General features: G+C 37.1%; 1 protein-coding gene across 1 annotated transcript; it reads left to right on the forward strand.

The window, feature by feature from the left end:
* Positions 1–6: 6 nt before the first annotated feature.
* On the forward strand, positions 7–18451 carry PANK3 (pantothenate kinase 3). The gene is made up of 7 exons (XM_029942890.1): positions 7–275; positions 7491–7843; positions 10183–10436; positions 12490–12666; positions 13305–13428; positions 16038–16163; positions 17311–18451. The coding sequence occupies exons 1-7, from the start codon at positions 248–250 to the stop codon at positions 17359–17361; spliced, it is 1113 nt and encodes a 370-aa protein (XP_029798750.1). The 5' UTR covers positions 7–247; the 3' UTR covers positions 17362–18451.
* The last annotated feature ends 1095 nt before the right edge of the window (positions 18452–19546 follow it).

A 19546-nucleotide genomic window follows, 5' to 3' on the forward strand; every position in this document is an offset into this window, starting at 1 on the left:
CGAGGCCGGAGGCCTTCCCCAGCTCGCTCGGTCCCGGCACACCCTCGAGGGGGTGGGGAGGCCGCCCCCTGGGCCGGGCCTCGCCTCAGGCGCCGCCGCCCCGCCCCAGGCCCGCCCCGCCGGGACTGAGGGGAGGAACCCGCCGGGCCTTCCCGCGCGGCCCAGACACCTCCGGAGTCGCCGCCACTACCCCAGTACCATCCGTGCTCCGGACCCGAGGCTGCCCTTGGTTCCTTAGGCAGACGCCATGAAGATCAAGGATGCCAAGAAACCCTGTAAGATGGGGGCTGGGGCCCGCCGGGTTGGGAGAGCACTTTGGGCCCCGTGTGAAGCGCCTTGGCGGAGCGGCGTTGTTCCCGGCCCGTCACCCCTCGCTGGCCCCCAGCACGGGATGGGGGCGGAAGGACCATTTCAGCATCGGGGTCGAGGCTCCCTCTTCATTCCCCGGTGTGCGCGTGACGAACGCCTGCCGCCTCCTGGCCCTTTCCTCCCACTTCCTTCTCGAGATCTGGGAGGCGCTTGGGGGAGTTTTTGATTTCGGGTTTTGCCAGACCGGACGGGAGCTACCAGTCTGCTCCCCCAGCTGACTTTGAAGTCAGGTTGAAAATGGGTGTCATTTGTGTAGGTGCATTTACCTCCAACCCCCCCCCCCCTTTTTTTTTTTAATACTGATTTCTGAGCTTCCCGCATGTGTCCTTGAAATCCTGGTGTGTTCCTGGGAGTTGTCACTGCTGTAACAATTAGAGCCTTTTTAAAACACGCCTGTAATCTACCAGTGGGTGATTGCCTTGGCTTGTTTTTGTTTAGACTGAACAACTAGAGAGTGTGTGCTTGGAAAAAGACACATAAAATGAAAATCAGGTATTCCCGCCACTCAGGGCTAACCACTATTAATATTTTGGTGAATACTCAGGATTTTTTACGCCAGTATATATGTACGAACTTTTTAAATAAAGCATTTCTTTCCCATGTTTTGAAAGAGCAGATAAGCTTTCATTTGCTTTCTTTTATTTTTAGCCTTTTAAAAACCTTTACTCCTGTAAATAGCTTATTTAATCACTCATTGTGATTTCATACTTTCTAAGGCCATTCTCCCAGAGGAACTAGGAATGCGAGGATGCATATTTATATTTTAGGATTGTATTGATATTTTACAGATTTTAGTGTCTCAGGTGATAAAACGGAGGGAGCTCAGACCCCTTCCCTTCTGGCCCATCAGGGCTCTTCTTACCTCCAGGGAGAGGCAGCTTACTCTGAAACAACTGATTGTTATTTAAATGTGAGATAATTCATGCTTAATTTTATTGATGAGGAGATTGAATTTCTTTATTTAGAGTAACTTTTCCAAGGCTGTACCAACCTATGGTGCTAATGAGGTTCAGGGCCCTGAGTGAACTCCTCCTAGTCCAGTGTTCTTTTTCCTGCACCCACAGGACATAGTTTAATCTAAGTACTTAAACACGAATCTTTCTAACCTGATGATTTTTTTTATCTGCTTGCTGAAGAAAAAATATATTTTAATGATGATTTCTTGTGATCTTGAAAGAGTTCTTATTGAAGGAGTCTGTCAGATAGTGATGGGAAGGTTTTAAGTGACAGTTAATATAGAACCAGGTTTAATTTTCTTTACATTTGCTGAATTAAGCTGATCTTGAACAGGGACGCCTGGGTGGCATGGTGGGTTGAGCATCTGGCATGATCTCACCAGTCGTGGGTTCGAGCCCCTCGTCAGAGGGCTCAGAGCCTAGGACCTGTCTTCAGATTCTGTGTCTCCCTCTCTCTCTGACCCTCTCCTGCTCGCACTGTCTCTCTCTCTCTCTCTCTCAAAAATAAAAATAAAACAAAAAAATTTTTTTAAACAAACTAAGCTTTATCAGATGCAGTAATGTGGAACACTTGGACACGATCCTCTAACACATTTCCCTCCTTGTCTTAGAACTTCCATTTGGTAGAATGAGTTGAACTTTGACAAGCTCATATTCTATTAGGGTATTTTCTTTTTGCCATGATAGCGATTCTATTTGATAGATTTGGGCATACTTGTAATCAGGTATGATGCCACCTCTGTCAAAGGTGCTTCAGCAAAGATAATTAAAGGTTTATAAAATAAACTTTATGTTGCACCTATAGGAGCACCTATTTTTTTAAAAGTTGCTTATTCCTACATGGGAGACTTAATGCTCAAGGTGTCATGCTGAAACCCAAATCAGTTAATAGGATTTAGAAGTCTAAAGAAACATTTTCCATTTCTTAAGTGTCAAAGGTGACTTTACTGCTTCCTCAGATCTTCACAAGGACAGTAAAGAACATCTTGTTTTCGTGTGTGAGGGGAAGTACTTCAATTATGAGCTATAAATATGTGTAACTGGAAAGTGTTATTTCTGATGTTTTAAACCTCTCAGATTAGTGAAAGATGTATTTGTGTTGTTTTTGAGTACTCGTATAGGTTTATTTTTTATAATTATAAATTTAGTGAGCACTTCCTATGTGTAAGCACTATCTTTACATGCATTGCAGCATTAAACAAGCGGCTTTGGCTTCACACTCTTTCATTCACCAAAGGGTTAGAAGACATTGCTTTTAGATACATCAATAGTATATTACAAGGTTATAAACCAAATAAATGCATGTAATTAACCAGAAAAATAAAAGGAGTCCATTTCATCCTCTGGATTTTGTAAGTAAAAGGTTAGCATTTGAAATATGTGTTAATTCAACTCCCAAGGGAAGGATGAATCAAACATTAATCTTCATGAAAAAATTTTCTAATGAAAATTTTTCTAGCTTTCTGTGAAAACTTGAAAAATGGCAATGTTTGTTTGCTTTCCCTTTACCTACGTTTGTCATACTGCTTAAATATTAGATACTAAAAAGCCAAACAATCATGGGTTCCTCTACCTGGACTGACATGGTCTCTGAAGGTATGATCCGTCTTTATCTTGCTTTGAGGCGTGTAGCCTGATTAACAAGGGGATAATGGAAGATACTTTTTTAAAATTTGATGAGATAAAGGTTTTTGAATCTCTGCTTTGCTAACCAAAACTAAGCTTTTGTCAAGACTAGAGAGTAGTATATGACATGTATGTGCAGTTGGATTGTAAATTGAATCATTGCTTAAGAATTACCACCTCCAGTAGATAATAAGGTACAATTTAATGTGATAGTTTCTAACATTTCCTTAGATGAACCTAATTTTCCAAAGGGAAAAAATTTTACATGATGCTCTTCTAAGGAATTGTGATACTGAAGGTGTGAAGGTGATTATTTTCTTAGTCTATTTTGAAACACCAACATTTTTATTTGGAATGATGATTGGGAAGAGCAAAATGTCTTTTATCCAAGAACTTGAAGCACACTTGGAGTTTACCAGTGCACATGCCCATTTTAGAATTTTGTTTTATGAAATAATCCACTGATGTCTTGAACATTTTCATGTGTGCTAAAGAATAGTTAAATCCTAATTTGGCATAGGATCCCTTTGGGTTGAAATCTGCATGGGGCCAATAGCAATTAAATGGTTCATTAATACTTCTCCCCTACCCCTTTACAACATCTAGCAAGACACCAAACTCTTGTAACTCATCTTATTAGAAACTAAGAGTTTGCCCTGTGGCTAGATGTCTCCTGCTGTTTAATCATTTGAAAAGGTGCTTGTACATGCACTTTTCTTCATGATCCACCCTGGAAAGAAAGATAATACTTGGTAGCATCGCTTATGGTAGTTTTGGATATTTTTGTTACTTATGGGGAATTAATGGCCCCTCTCTTAGGCTCAGCTAAGAAATAGAATATGAGCTATTATTTTATTGAAGTCCAAGTAGATCACAGGAGATTCTAGGAAAGTCTGGAGAAGGCAATGCATATTTGCCATCATCGAAATATGTATTTGTATTTATGAAATGTGTGCTTTTTTTTTCTTTTTAACTTTTTTTAATGTTTATTTTTGAGATGGAGACAGAGTGTGAGCGGGGAAGGGGCAGAGAGAGGGAGACACAGAATCCAAAACAGGCTCCAGGCTCTGAGCTGTCAGCACAGCTTGATGCGGGGCTCGAACCGACAAACTGAGATCATGACCTGAGCTGAAGTCAGAGGCTTAACCAACTGAGCAACCCAGGCACCCCTGTGCTTTGTTTTTTAAATGTGTGTTTTGTTTTGTTTTTTTACCTTGGCAGTAGAGAGTTTTATTCTCAAAGAATAAAAAATGTTTGGGATATATGCAGGAAGTAGACCGTTCATGCACTGGTAACCTGCTTTTAACCTATCCTTTGGCTAAAAGCAACAAAGCTATAGGTATAGATACTTGCCTGATTTTTTAGGAAACTGGTATTTTTCTTACCTCATGAGCTATTAGTGGACCTGTGGTTGTACTTAATAACCTATTTGCTTCATTCTTTCATTGAAAATAAAGTTTGAGCTTCATGTCCCTTTCCCCCTCCTATTTTGGTCAGTGACAAAATAAATATACATATATTTTTAATGTGCTGGAAATTGTAAAGAGCAGTTCTCTGACCACTTACTAAATGATAGGAGTGAATCATAATTAAGAATTTGTGTGTTCTGTGCTGCACGCCTGGCTGTCTCCGTTGGTAGAGCATGCAACTCTTGATCTCAGGGTTGTGAGTTCCAGCCCCATGTTGGGTGTAGAGCTTGCTTAAAAAAAATAAAATCTTATAAAAAGGAAAAAAGAGAACTTACATTTTTTTGGGTTGTTTTTTGAGTCAGTGGCAAGGCTGAGTTGAGTTCTCTTTCAGTATGCACCTTCCTTAACTTGCTGATTTTAAGAGAATTGTCCTAAGTGAGATTTACTAAGAAATAGAGGGAACATGTTAATGTTCTAGTTTGCATGGGATGATTAGTGAGAAACTCATCATCTACAATCTAGTTACCCTTCCTTTGAGAACAGATATCTCATAGGCTAGATGTGAGATGAGTCTTGAGCTCTTTGCATTCTTAGTTTGGAAAGTCTATCTCTGTAGGCAGTAACCCTTAAAGAAATAATAGAGTTCTTCCAACTTAATTGAAGTTATTTCGGAGAACCTTGTGTTTCTTTAGTATACAAAAGTGGGTACACAGATTTTTTTTTCTTTTTTATTATTTATTTTTGAGACACAGAGACAGAGCATGAGAGGAGGAGGAGCAGAGATACTGGGAGACACAGAATCCGAAGCAGGCTCCAGGCTCTGAGCTGTCAGCACAGAGCCTGACGTGGGGCTCGAACCCCAGGAACATGAGATCATGACCTGAGCCGAAGTCGGAGACTTAACTGACTGAGCCAACCTGGCGTCCCAGGTACACAAAGGTTTAAAGTTGAATGGTAGGCGTGCCTGGATGGCTCAATTAGCTAAGCATCTGAGACGACTTCAGCTCAGGTCTTGATCTCTGTGGGCTCTGTGCTGGGCGTGAAGCCTACAAAAAAAAAAAGGAAATTGATAGTATTCTGTTTCATGAGTTTGTGGTTGTTGATGGTTGTTATGTCATACATATTTTATATTCTTCAGCAGTCAATGTAATTTAAAAGAAATGAGGGATTTGGTATACTGTAATAAAACAGCTTTGTTTACAGATTTTTTACTTTCTGCATGGAATTTTCTTTTTCAGTCAGGTAGGACAGGTTTAGTTGTTTCAGGCAAATTAGATCAAGAAAAAACCTTTTAAAAGAAGCAGCAGTGGAAGATTTTTGTTTTTGTTTATCATTTTAATGATAATTATACCTAAACAGCCATTTTCTGTCTCTGAGAGAGAATAAGTTAACACTTTCATGCACCTTAGACTTCACAAATAGGATTTCATTCAGTGAAATCCTGCCTACTCTATCCATAGTTAGGTGTTTTGTAATTGACCTTTGGGGTCAAAAACCTTGGTGCTAACTGCACAGGTTTAGAGTTTTATCTGTAAACTTAAAATATCTTCCTAGGCAGGAAGATCCTTTTAAAAACTATGGTTTCATGTGAGAATTAAAAGTTCTTCACATAAGTGTTAATTGGGTTTATTTTTCTTTCAAGAATGGCAATGCTCTTATTTATAAGCCTAGGAATAGACGGAGACTTCTGACTAAAAATAAAAATATGAACTTTGAACTTGGTAATGTTTCAGCTTTATAGTTCACTGGGAAATAACATTTTTATTTGTATATTTTGACACTTGACAAAGGCAAAGGAAGAAAAACTATAAACCTAAACAATTTTTAAAGTATTTTGAACTTCAGAAAATAAAAATGTTTGGCTTAATAAAACTTAACTTGTAGAAATGTTTCTATCCCAAAATATACGTTATATGGCATTAGTGATTTGGATACCCACCCACATGAAATCTAGAATCAAGTATTAATCAAATAAGATAAATCATTTGGGTTATATAAGAATTTCTATGTTTTATCTACTAACCATTGAAAAGTGTCCTAACTGCATATCTGTTCAACAGTTTGGGAAAATTCTGAGGGCATCTCTGATATATCAGATCAGTAGAGCTACTCTGTGTTGGTTTTTCTTTTAAGACAAACGGTGTGAATATTCCCTTTGTAACTGTTAGTATTGCTATTTGATAATGAGATTTAAAAATTGAGAAAATTTAGTCTGTTTCTTTACATCTTTGTTTATAAAAATCTACAGATGGCATAAAAGCATTTTGCCTGTTTGGGTCTTACTGCCACCCAGATTATGGTCTTACATCGTTTTACTAATTTCTTTTTAGAAAAGTTTCTATTTTAAGATTGCCTTTAATGTAGACCTCTATCTGCAACTTGGGTTTCAAATACAAAAACAGATGAGCTTAAAAAAATGAAAGAAACATGAGCTCTTTCTCCAGAAAAAGACGAGAATTACTCTTCTATTTAATATTATTAATTTCAGTAAATATAAAACCTGTAATGGAGAAATGTATAAAATCCTATCTTGTTGAATTGTATGTTCCTGGTTTCTAAATAGTCACACATAACAAACACGAATATTTAAGAAACAGAATTTGAGGGAATTAGTTTTCTTTGACAACTTATACATAAAAAAACTATTAAATACATTTTATCCTGAGGCATTTTGTAATGTATGTATTATAAGTATTAATTTATTTTTGAGTATCATCTTGTTTAAGATCCCAGAAAATAGAAACAGACCTTAAAGAAACTAGGATTCAGAGAAGTTAATGACTTTTCTAAAGTCGTATAGTCCTGTTAAGGAGGTACTTTTACCTTGGGTTACATATCCCCTGGGGCATATGATAAGTATTTAATAAATGAAAAGGAATGCCTACCTGACCAGGAATTAAAAGACCTTTGGCCAGCTCTAAGCATCCTATGTTACAAATTTTTAGAAAATATACACAGTAATAACTTCAGAGGGGAAAGTTGGGTTGTACATAGAAGATGCATCTAACCCTAAAATACTGATGGCATGATTCAAAGTGAATGAAATTTGTGGCTAATTAAATAGTTTCTAATTAATTTGTGTTTCTAAAGCCAATGTAGATAGTTAAAATTATTTTTTTTTAATCCACAGCTTTCCCATGGTTTGGCATGGACATTGGGGGGACTCTAGTAAAGCTCTCCTATTTCGAACCTATTGATATCACTGCAGAGGAAGAACAGGAAGAAGTTGAGAGCTTAAAAAGTATCCGGAAATATTTGACTTCTAATGTAGCATATGGATCCACTGGTATTCGGGATGTACACCTTGAACTGAAGGATTTAACACTTTTTGGCCGAAGAGGGAATTTGCACTTTATCAGATTTCCAACCCATGACCTGCCTACTTTTATCCAAATGGGAAGAGATAAAAACTTCTCAACATTACATACGGTGCTATGTGCTACAGGAGGTGGTGCTTACAAGTTTGAAGAAGATTTCCGCACAGTAGGTATCTGTTACTCAAAGCCAAAAATTGATACCCATTCTCTTTAATTTTTAAAACATGAAGCTAGGTTTCCATCTAATATGTTTCTTAGTTCCCCCTGCATGGATACAGATGAAGTTTATATTCATGATAAGCTTTTCATTTGAGGTGCATTTGGGGAGGGGTGGGGTGGAGAGAGAAAGGGAGAGAGAGAATCAATCTCAAGCAGGCTCCACTCTCAGCACAGAGCCCAACATGGGGCTCCATCTCATAACCCTGCGTTCATGACTTGATCCAAAATCCAAAGTCAGACTTTTAACCAATTGAGCAGCCTAGGCGCCCCTCATTTGGGGGCACTTAAACACCTTCGTAGGCTGAATAAAAAATCATCCACATTTGTTTGGGCTTATTGTACATAATATTTGGTAAAACCTGCAAGGTTTAGGGACTGCTATAAAGCTACGATAAAAAGAAATTTCAATGAATTTGGTAGTGTATGAAGCCAGATATAAGCGGGGTTTGAATTATTTTCATCATTACTGTCCTGCATTTGCATTGTTCTGTGTATATTATCCATATAGTCCTCTCTCCTAGGGCCATCCCCCCAAAGAAAAACAGCTGAAGCCAGTGTCTTTTGATTAGTAGACATCTGAATGAAAGTCCCTGTTACCACCTTTTCCATATTTTATCTGTCAGCCTTACCATATTCTTGTCTCACGGGGGTCATTTGGATATGGCACATGTAAGCATTGATTTATGTGCTAGTGGGGGGGGTTGCCAAGCTTCTAGTTTTTTCCATTAGAGTAAAGATTAGAAAGTTAACATTTGGGGCTACTGAAATTTGTTTTCCTTGAAAATATGCAAGTGGACCATTTAATTTCTTAGATTTATATAAGAAAAATCTGTTAATAGGGCATAAGTGATCACTTACATGGCTCACATAAGTGAGCCCCTTAAACTTAAGAATAGTTTAAGTCTAAATTGTTATTCTTTTGATGGATAATACTGATTTTTACTCAACTTATTGAGTAATTTGAACATAAATTTCATAAATTTGAGACCAGTCCACTTGGACATGAGATATTTAATGTTGAATCTTTTTACCAAAGCAGTGTCCTTCATGCCAGCTTTCATTTCACGTGGCCACTATCAATATTTTCTAGTGATGAAGTTCTGTAATAACTTTTTGTTGCCACTCAATCATTTATTAAGCTAATAATTGAGCACTTAGTATATATCAGGTATTATGCTAGACAGAACTCAGCTGGGAATAAAATAGTCTTAGCCCCTAAAGAGTATAGTAGTCTAAACTACACAAATGAGTTAAAAGTAAAAGTACCATGTCTGATAATTAATACTTTTACTATGAAAAGTAGTGCCATGAGAACACCAGAGTAGCATGGTACCTAACAAGTTCTGGAGAATGAAAGCTTCCCAGAGGAAGTGATCTCTAAGATTTTATTACAAATAAATTACCAAACTTTTTAATACATGTTTTACTAAGCTGAAATGAATTTAATAATTTCAAACTAGTACCCAAAGTATAATATAGAGATAGGAAATGAAGGTATTTGTATATTGGTAGATTTTTCTAGTAGGATCACATAAGAGGGGCATAATGAAATAGATGCTGGCACTTACACATAAATTCACCATAAATTCTAAAGCCACAAATGCTAACAGATTGGTATGGAAGTCTAGTGTTCCCTCAGTTTATATGGTGGTTACATTCCAAGCAAATTTAGTATATGTGTTTCTATATATATATATGTATATATGCATATATGTGTGTATTAAAACGATATAAAGAAGTCTTCGTGTTTACATAGGCATAGTTAATTATAAACAAATTTTCCTACTGCTACCCACAAAAATGTCTGTTAGGACACTGAAAGATAGAGCAGGAATGGGATATTTCTTTGTTTTGCACAACTGCCCCACCCATGGGAGATGCCCAAGTCCCTGCCCACTAAATGTTAGTTTGGTCCTTTTCTTTTTGTGAAAACTGAAATATCCCCACCAGTTTCCAGAATGCCTCCAGAGGTAATACCACCATCACTGAGAATCATAAGACTTAGGAGATTTTGACACAAAACAAGTGAAAATGTATAGATGATTTTGAAGTTTTATAAAGTACTTGACAATTATACAGTGCAGTTGAGTCAAATATTTTTAATACTGTCCCTTGTTCAGGAGCACCTGGGTGGCCTAGTTGGTGGAGCACTGACTTCTGCTCGGTCGTGATTTCACAGTTTGTGGGTTCAGGCCCCGCGTCAGGCTCTGAAAAGTACTGTCACTTGTTCACTTTGTACAACTCTTGGTGTTTTGGTGTTGGTTTTTTTGTTTGTTTGTTTTACAGATTGGAAACCTCCACCTGCACAAACTAGATGAACTTGACTGCCTTGTAAAGGGCTTGCTGTTTATAGATTCTGTCAGTTTCAATGGACAAGCAGAGTGCTATTATTTTGCTAATGCCTCAGAACCTGAACAATGCCAAAAGATGCCTTTTAACCTGGATGATCCCTATCCACTGCTGATAGTGAACATTGGTTCAGGAGTCAGTATTTTAGCAGTCCATTCCAAAGACAACTATAAGCGAGTAACCGGGACAAGGTAGTAACCTTTTTTTCCTTACTGCAGCATTCATGTTGTTTTATATATGGAAGTTGTGAGCTCATTAATGCTAACCTAACATGTATTTGTGCAATAGCCAAAAAAAATGTAGATATGTAAGTAGAAGTTAAAGTGTTGCAGATGTTGTTTTATAAGGTATGTGTGTAAAGACTCAAACGGAAATCATTAAGTGTTTATATTTGCTTAGTATCAGTTGGCACCAAACTTTCCACAATTGTAAGAGAGAATTTTTATCTGGAATTATTCCAATGACTTTTTATTTTCCAAAGCATTCTTCTCTCCATGTCTTTTATTACTTTATAGATACATTTTTTCCTTTTTTTTAAATTTTTTTTATGATTTATTTATTGTTAGAGAAAGAGAGCGAGAGAACATGCATGTGCATGGGTGAGGGTCAGAGAGTGAGGGAGGCACAGAGTTAGAAGCAGGCTCCAGGCTCCAAGCTGTCCGCACAGAGCCCAACACGGGGCTCGAACTCATAAGCTGTGAGATCATGACCTGAGCCGAAGTCAGATGCTTAACCAACTGAGCCACCCAGGCACCCCTTTATAGATCTATTTAAGCCTAAAGCTTGGCACTGGTCAGCCTGCAGGCTGATTAAAATTGATTCATATTTAAGTATTATATTAGGTAACATTATGATAATTCTTACAGAATGAATTTAACATGAGCTCTTTACGGGATAACATTAATGTTCCAAATATCCTGTAATGTTTTCTGTAATGCCTGAAGTATTGTGAAATGAAATTTTTAAATTGTCCGTATGATTCTGATATATACTTAATCAGTTTTTTAAGGAGGGTAGAGACCCTTGTTTATTTGAGAAAGAAAGAATTTGGGGTTTATGAAAAAAATCTCATTTGCATTTTAAAGTAGTGCTCTTATGAAAGTGATCCTTAAATTTTTTTGTTTTAAGTAAACTACCCCCTTTATGAAGCTCAGACTCACAATCCTGAGATCAAGGGTCACGTGTTCTACTGACTGAGCCACACAGGTGCCCCTAAGTGATACTTAATTTTTTTTTTTTTTTTTTTTTTTTTTTTGAGAGAAAGATCGAGACAGCGTGAGCAGTGGGGTTTCTGAGAGAGAGGGAGACACAGAATCCGAAGACAGGCTCCAGGCTCTGAGCTAGCTGTCAGCACAGAGCCCAGCGCAGGGCTCGAACCCATGAACTGTGAGATCATGACCTGAGCCGAAGCTGGACCCTCAACCAACTAAGCCACCCAGGCGCCCCCTTAAGTTTTTTTTTTATAGTTTGTTTTTGAGACAGAGAGACAGAGCATAGTGGGGGAGGGGCAGAGAGAGAGGGAGACACAGAACCTGATGTGGGGCTCAAACCCATGAACCGCAAGATCATAACCTGAGCCGAAGTCGGATGCTTAACGAGTTGAGCCACCCAGGCGCCCCAGTGAGATGTAAATTTGTATCTCTGTGGTGGCTAAAAATCTACCTCTGTTGTATCGCTCTATGCCAGAGTATTACAGGGAAAGAATAACAGAACCAAGTAAATATCTGGCATCAACATATTGAGACCAGCCTGACAATTTTCTCACCATAGTCATTTTGGGTTACATTAAATGCTTATGGATCATATTGAATTGATTTCACTCTTGTCAGACCAAGTAATAGGCCTTTCACTAAATCATTTCCTGGAAACTATTTAGAGTTACAGATTTTCTCCTTTTAATTCATATAGTAATCTTTAACACAAACTGGTTTTCCACTTACATAAAAGCACTTTTTAGCAATTACAAAGTGTAAGGAAATGGTAAAGATAATAGGAAATATAAAACCTCTCTCCCATCCTCATGATGCTTCTACCAAGTGATTATTTTCCCCTTTGGTTTATTTCATCTGACAAATTTGGTTTTGCTAGTCATTTTTCTTACCTAAATTATATTGATACTTCAGCACTTGGCATTAGCAATATAGTCTTTGTGTTTATTAAATATATAAATACTACACCTTTTTACTCTGGAGGAAGAATACAGTGTGTAAATGTAACTTACCCAGTTTTCTTTGTTTTCTTTAGCCTTGGAGGGGGTACCTTTCTGGGTTTATGCTGTCTGTTGACTGGCTGTGAAAGTTTTGAAGAGGCTCTTGAGATGGCATCCAAAGGTGACAGCACCCAAGCCGACAAGCTGGTCCGTGATATTTATGGAGGAGATTATGAAAGATTTTGTCTGCCAGGTTGGGCTGTAGCATCTAGGTAAGTTTAATATTTATGTTGTAATTAAAGGTGCTTATTTAATTTTTAGAAAGCATATATTAGGAAGTTGTAAGGGGGCTTACTCTTACCCAGTTTAGGTTCCAAATTTTGAACATACATGTAGTTTAAAAATTAGATACACAGTAAGAAATCTCCCAAGTATACCATGTAGGAAACCATTTTTATTCTGTGCATCCTTTCAGTTTTTTTATGCAAATATAAATACATATCCTTATCCTCCCCTTTTACAGAAGTTAACCTTCAGAAGGTAATATTTGTATACTATTATACAGCATACTCTATATACTGCCCAGTAGGCAATATCTCCTAGTCTATCTGCGGCCTCCCGTCCTTCATTTCTTCTCTTTCTTGCCTTCCTTTCACCCTCTTCTCTACCTTTTTCTCTCCCTCTCCTTCCCTCCCTCCCATATTAACAGCTTCTTGCTATTTCATTGTGTGGATTTATCAGTTTGTTGTGTTTTGGTGGTTTCCAGTATTCTGCTATGTATAGTTCAATGGGTCAGTCAGTAACCTTGTTAACATATGTTATTTTGTACGTATCACATTTATCCGTAGGCTATATTCCCTCAAAATGTTGCTTATTATCAGAATTGATTTTGTTTTTCATTTCTTTGCAGCTTTGGAAATATGATTTATAAGGAGAAGCGAGAATCTGTTAGTAAAGAAGATCTAGCGAGAGCTACTTTAGTTACTATCACCAATAACATTGGTTCTGTGGCACGAATGTGTGCTGTTAATGAGGTAAAAAAATTAACTATAAGAAAAATGTGGATTGAAATTTTATATATGTATAGCAGAACTTCTTTATGTTCCTTAAGCAGGTCTCTAGGATTGAGATTATTCATCTCTTTTAAATCCCAAGGTTCATTAGCTAAATATGTCATATGTACCCAATTATGTTTCTTTTAAAGAAAGCAGATAATTCATATTGAAAGTAGGACAAATAGATCCTTACATTTCAAATTTATCTAGAAGCTTTTCCAGAAATATACAATCTAAATCTTTTGAAGATAGAAACTTCTTTTCAAACATAGGACATTTTTTGAGGTAACTACTGAAAGGATTTTTTTTTTTGTTCGTTTTTGGGGGGTTTTTTGCTGTTAATGTTGCATTTGATTAGCATAGTACTTGGAAGTTTTCTTATTGCCTTTGGCTTCTTTACAGTGCTGCCTTGTTGCATATGGATCAAGCAGCATTGTACAGGGCTATGAAGGCATTGAGACTTGTTCTTCACATGTACTTTGAATGATACATACTGATGAAAGGCATATATTCGTAGATTTGCCTTATTGTGGGTTATTTTTATTTGAAGAAGAGTAAATACACAGTCCTACCATTATTTGCCCATTTAATTTTTGTAAGTATCAAAATTTTAAATGAGTTGGAAATTTTGCTTTTTGAGGGAACCTTTCATTTGTTCACTCATTTATTCATTGAGTGAGTATCTGGAGTACTTTTTACTAAGCATTTTTCTAGGCACTTGGGATATATTAGTGAAAAAAATAAAGACCCTTGGCTTTGTGGAACTTCCATCTATTCTAATACAGTAAATTTTTTAGTATGTATTAGGTGATAAAAGTTTTTTGTTTGTTTGTTTTTTAATGTTTTTATTTTTGAGAGAGACAGAGTGTAAGCTGGGGAAGAGGTAGAGAGAGGGAGACACAGAATCTGAAGCAGCCTCCAGGCTCTGCGCTGTCAGCACAGAGCCAGACACAGGTCCCAAACCCACAAGCCATGAGATTATGAGCTGAAGTTGGACACTTAACCGACTGAGCCATCAAGCTACCCCTAAAAAGTAGCCCCTAAAAGCTACTTTTTAAAAAAGAAAACCAAACAAGATAAAGAGAATGGCAGAAGACACATCACTGAGTAGTTTGGTTATTAAAGGAAGGCTTTATTGAAAATGTGACCCTTGGATAAATATTTAAGGGAGATAAGATACTCATGCATGTTATTCTGTGTTAAAATCCAGAGTTCTAAGTGTCTCCGTAACAGTGAGTACTTTGGTGTAGGGAGCCACCAACAGGTGTTTTAACCTAAGTTTGGGGAATATTTCACTTTTGGAGGCTGACAATCTGGGACCTTTTTTCTTAGCCCTTAGATCTAGATTTTCATTGGCCACTTAATAGTGATTGAGGCCATAGCTTACACTGTCCAAACTCAGTGTGCAAACATGTATACTCAAAAGTCAGTATATTATTGTGAGAGGAGAAAAGCGTTTTGGAGATTGAAACACTAGATCCTCCATCTAAGATTGCCTTCAAGGTATCTAGGGAACTAAGTTAGTGAGTGGCATCTTAGCAGAGAGTGACTTGATGGGTTAGGCTGGGGCCAGAGATGCTGGAAGCCTCAAGTTTACATAGTCTTTTTAAAATTCTAAACGCATTTAAAGTACTCTTCCTGGGTTTCTCTCCTTTAATCTCAATAATATTTCTCTAAATTACTTCCTTAAAAAATTTTTTTAATGCTTTTTATTTATTTTTGAGAGACAAGAGACAGCTGGAGCAGGGGAGGGTCAGAGAGAGAGGGAGATACAGAATCTGAAACAGGCTCCAGGCTCTGAGCTAGCTGTCAGCACAGAGCCCGACGCGGGGCTCGAACCCACGGACGTGAGATCTGACCTGAGCCGAAGCCGGATGCTTAACCGACTAAGCCACCCAGGCGCCCCTAAACTACTTCCTTAATAGATTATTGGCCATTTTCAAAAACAAGTATCATTTAAAATCATTTACTAGGGTCTTTCCAGAATTTAATTTTTTTTTTAATATTTTATTTTTGATAGAGCATGAGAGGGGGAGGGGCAGAGAGAAAGGGAGACAGAATCAGTAGCAACTCCAGGCTCTGAGCTGTCAGCATAGTGCCAGACATGGGGCTCAAACCCACAAATGTGAGCTCATGACCTAAGCCAAAGTCAGAGGCTTAACCAACTGAGCCACCCAGGCGCCCCCCAGAATTTGTTTTAAAACAGACTATATATTTTAGACAGATTTTAGGTTCACAGCTACATGGCCTCCCTCACTGTCAACATCCAACACCAGATTGGTACATTTGTCACAGTCACTGAACTTGCAGTGACACTTCTCTATCAGCCAAAGCCCATAGTGTAAACATTTTTGGCTATTGATGTATATTCTATAGGTTGTGTCAAATGTGTAGTGATGTATCGGGAACTAAATTTTAAATATTCAGGATTATGGAGGTAGAGGTATATGTACCAGGAATGTAATAGACACTAAAAAAAGGTAGTGACTATTTACATTTTTAAGTAGAGATTTTCTAAACCCTACTGTATTATAAAATCTACTTGATAATTCTTATTTCAGGTCATTTTCTTTGTTCTTTTCTCTTAGAAAATAAACAGAGTTGTCTTTGTGGGAAACTTTTTACGTGTCAATACTCTCTCAATGAAACTTCTGGCGTATGCACTGGATTACTGGTCAAAAGGTCAACTGAAAGCATTGTTTCTAGAGCATGAGGTATGATAGGAAAATGCTGTCTTGTGAATTTTAATAGCATGCTTTTTTTATGTGCAAGTTTTATGTATTGCTTCTTGCTGTGTACTTAGAAGAATAAAACTACAATTTACCTAAATAGTATATGGAGTCCCACACTTCAGTTTGAGTTGGGGGGATAGGGGCTACTGTAACCTCCATATACATGCCCCATTAATGCAGACACCCCATTAAGATAGAGTTTCCCACTTTCTCTGACCAAGAGAGAGCAATATTAGGTCTAATGAGCTCCTTACATGCTGGGACTGCTTGTATACTTAGTAGATTTATTTCATTAAATTGTTTGCTTTTTTTTTCTCCCTTGAAATAACATATATTAAATGTGAACAAGACAAAAATATATAATTTAGCAATGAAAATTCTTAGTCTTTTCACCACAACCTCACCCCCACCTCCAGAGATGACCATTGTTAAAATTTTGGAGTTTATTCAAGATTTTTTTTTCCTGTTCATTTACTATATCCACTTGAAAATATCAGTTCATATAATATTTTGGGTTAAGTAAATTTACCTTGAATTATTTTGTTTCTGGTCAGTTGGACATATTAATAATTTTAATAACACATATTCAGATTATTCCCTTATACGTATCTGTGTTTCATTGTCCCCACTGTCACCATGTAGATCAGAATGGTATACTGGTGTGCAGGCTCCTCATGGCAGGCTCTGTGCTGGGAGGCTGGCATGTGGAACTAAAGGAATTGTGTTTGAGGGAGAGGGGTACAGAATTGCAGCAATAACCTTAGAAGCTTTTTAGTGTCTAAGAGCCACACTTTAAAAGTACGTATTTCAGGGGTGCCTGGGGGCTCAGTTAGTTAAGCATCTGCCTCTTGTTCATGGCTCAGGTCATGATCTCACTGTCATGAGATCAAGCCTTAATCAGTTTCTGTGCTGGGCATGGAGGCTGCTTAAGATTGTCTCTTTTCCTGCGTGTACTCCCTCAAAAAAAATATGTGTTTCGTATTTGTCAAATATTAATTGACAACACAGAAATTGGTAGATTTCCAAATAGAGGTTATTAAATAGATTATGCATAAGTATCTGTTCCTATTAATATTGTATGCTAGTTTAAAAACTATACTGCATTAATAATTGTTTTTAAATCATACAGGGATACTTTGGAGCAGTTGGTGCACTTCTTGGGCTGCCAAATTTCAGCTAAAAAATGTCAGGTTTCTCTCTCCTAATAAATGTCATCCAAGAGGAACTGAAAACCAGAGGCATCATTACTGGGAACCAAAGGATAACAGAGTAGCACTACTGCTGTTGATTTTTAAATGTCAGAATGGTAGGCTGCTAAAAGTTGCCATATTAAAAGAGAGAGCTCGGTAATGTGAAGTATTTCTAATTGAAATGCTTTCCCTTCTGTATATAGGCAGTGTTAAATCCTTAAATGCAATACAGCCTCTGATTATTGAGCTTCCTCTGAGAAGATTTTCTATTTATTTTATGTAGCCAACATTGCAGTACTGTATGCTCAAACACAAATCTTAAAGTCTCAGAAATGTTTAGCTCCTGAAAATAATTGAATCTGAATATTTGTTATAAGTGCGTTCTATGTGTTTTGGTTACTAGTAAGTGGACCATAACATACCCTGTATCAAACTTAGTGGACAGTGACATACCCTGTCTCAAACTTACTGAAATGGCTATCAAAGATGATCATTTTGATGTGATTTTAGAGATGTTAAGGCAAAATTAATTTTTCATTATTGTAGTTTTGTCAACATTTCCCCCGGATAAAAGAGCATGTTTATGTCATCTTTTTCCAGATGTATAAGCTTTTTCAATTAAAATACTGTTGTTAAGTATTAGCCTGAATTTTAAACTGAATCCTAGAAAATGCACATGATTGGTGATATTGCACTTTCTGTATTTTTAAGTTAATCATTATATTTAAAAATGTTTTGATTTTTAATTGGAGGCTTAATTACTTATTTGAAAGTCCATTTAAGGAGGTCTCAGGACTCTTTAAGAGGGTGTGTTTTGCATGCATTGATAGAGAGGTCTGTGCCCTTTCTGTACCAGTTATCTCGGGCCCAAACGAAATCATTTCTGTTTAATTAGGTCTGACCATCAAAGCTAGAGACTTTAATCTTATAAACAGCAACAAAATCATATTCTAAACAGATGTGATGGGAATCTGAAATATGAGTTGTTTTGAAACTGTAGGAGTCTGAGGCAGTATTACAGAATTCTAAAAGGATCAGTGTTTAACATTTTAGTAATAAAGGCATTATAGTTTCAAATTATGTAAGTTCTTTTGCCTTGGAATTTGTTCTCTATTTTGAAGTCATTTTTTATGATGTTATAAATTTTTTCAGATTTTTACTTTGGCAGCAACATTTGGAGGTCCTGTAGTTCAGCAGTTATTCAAGACCATTACTTAATTAATGGTTTACGAAGTAGACTTGGAGAAAATATTCACTTCCTTAAATTACCAGTAAATCTGAATGTACATGGAAGAGCTTAAAAATTGTTTACATTACAGGAAGAAAGAAGTATTAGTATGTTTTTATAGAACATGATTTTGCTCCATAAAGAACAGTTGCAGTAGAGGTGCTTGATAAAGACATTTCTCCTAATACTTTTCACATTTTGTGCTCAGATACTTAAAATTCAGTTTTGTTTATCTCAAGACTTGAACATATGAATAGGAGTGAATATTTAGAGGAAAAAGCATGGAAGGTAACGGTTTAGGATTTAGAATATTTGGAACTTGGCATTTGTGTTTGGTCAGTAAGCCATTTTGAAACCTGACAATGACTAAACATCTCTGACTTTTTCCACTGTTGTGGCTAGCTCTTTCTTTACAAAAAGCTATGTGTTCAGTTGAAAATTTTGTGGTTTGGACATTTGTACAAAAAGTTTTATTTTTAAATGATAATTTCAAGTTGTACCTTGTGTCAAACTACATTAGCAGCTATAGATTTAGGGCTATCTTTAAGAAAGAAATGGAGAGGTGCCTTGCTGGCTCAGTCTGTTGAGTATCCGACTATTAGTTTTGGCTCAGGTCATGTTCTCACAGTTTGTGATTTCGAGCCCTTCATCAGGCTGTGCACCCACAGCATGGAACCTGCTTGGGATTTTGTCTCTTCCTCCATCTGGCTCTCTACCACTCACGCTCTCTCTCTCTCAAAATAAATAAAAACTTAAAAAAAAAAGGAGGGGGGAATGGTCAGGGACCATGTAAGTTAATTTGATCAATGCTCTGATTAATTTGAGACTGTGGTTCATACTTTATTTCCTTTAAAACTGAAATTTCCTACTAAAGTATACATACAGTGAACAACCATTTCACCACTGTTGCTCTTGGCCAGTCTCATGTATAATCAAGAATTACTGGA

The sequence above is a fragment of the Suricata suricatta genome, chromosome 6 (assembly GCF_006229205.1).
Source record: "Suricata suricatta isolate VVHF042 chromosome 6, meerkat_22Aug2017_6uvM2_HiC, whole genome shotgun sequence".
NCBI classification, from domain to species: domain Eukaryota; kingdom Metazoa; phylum Chordata; class Mammalia; order Carnivora; family Herpestidae; genus Suricata; species Suricata suricatta.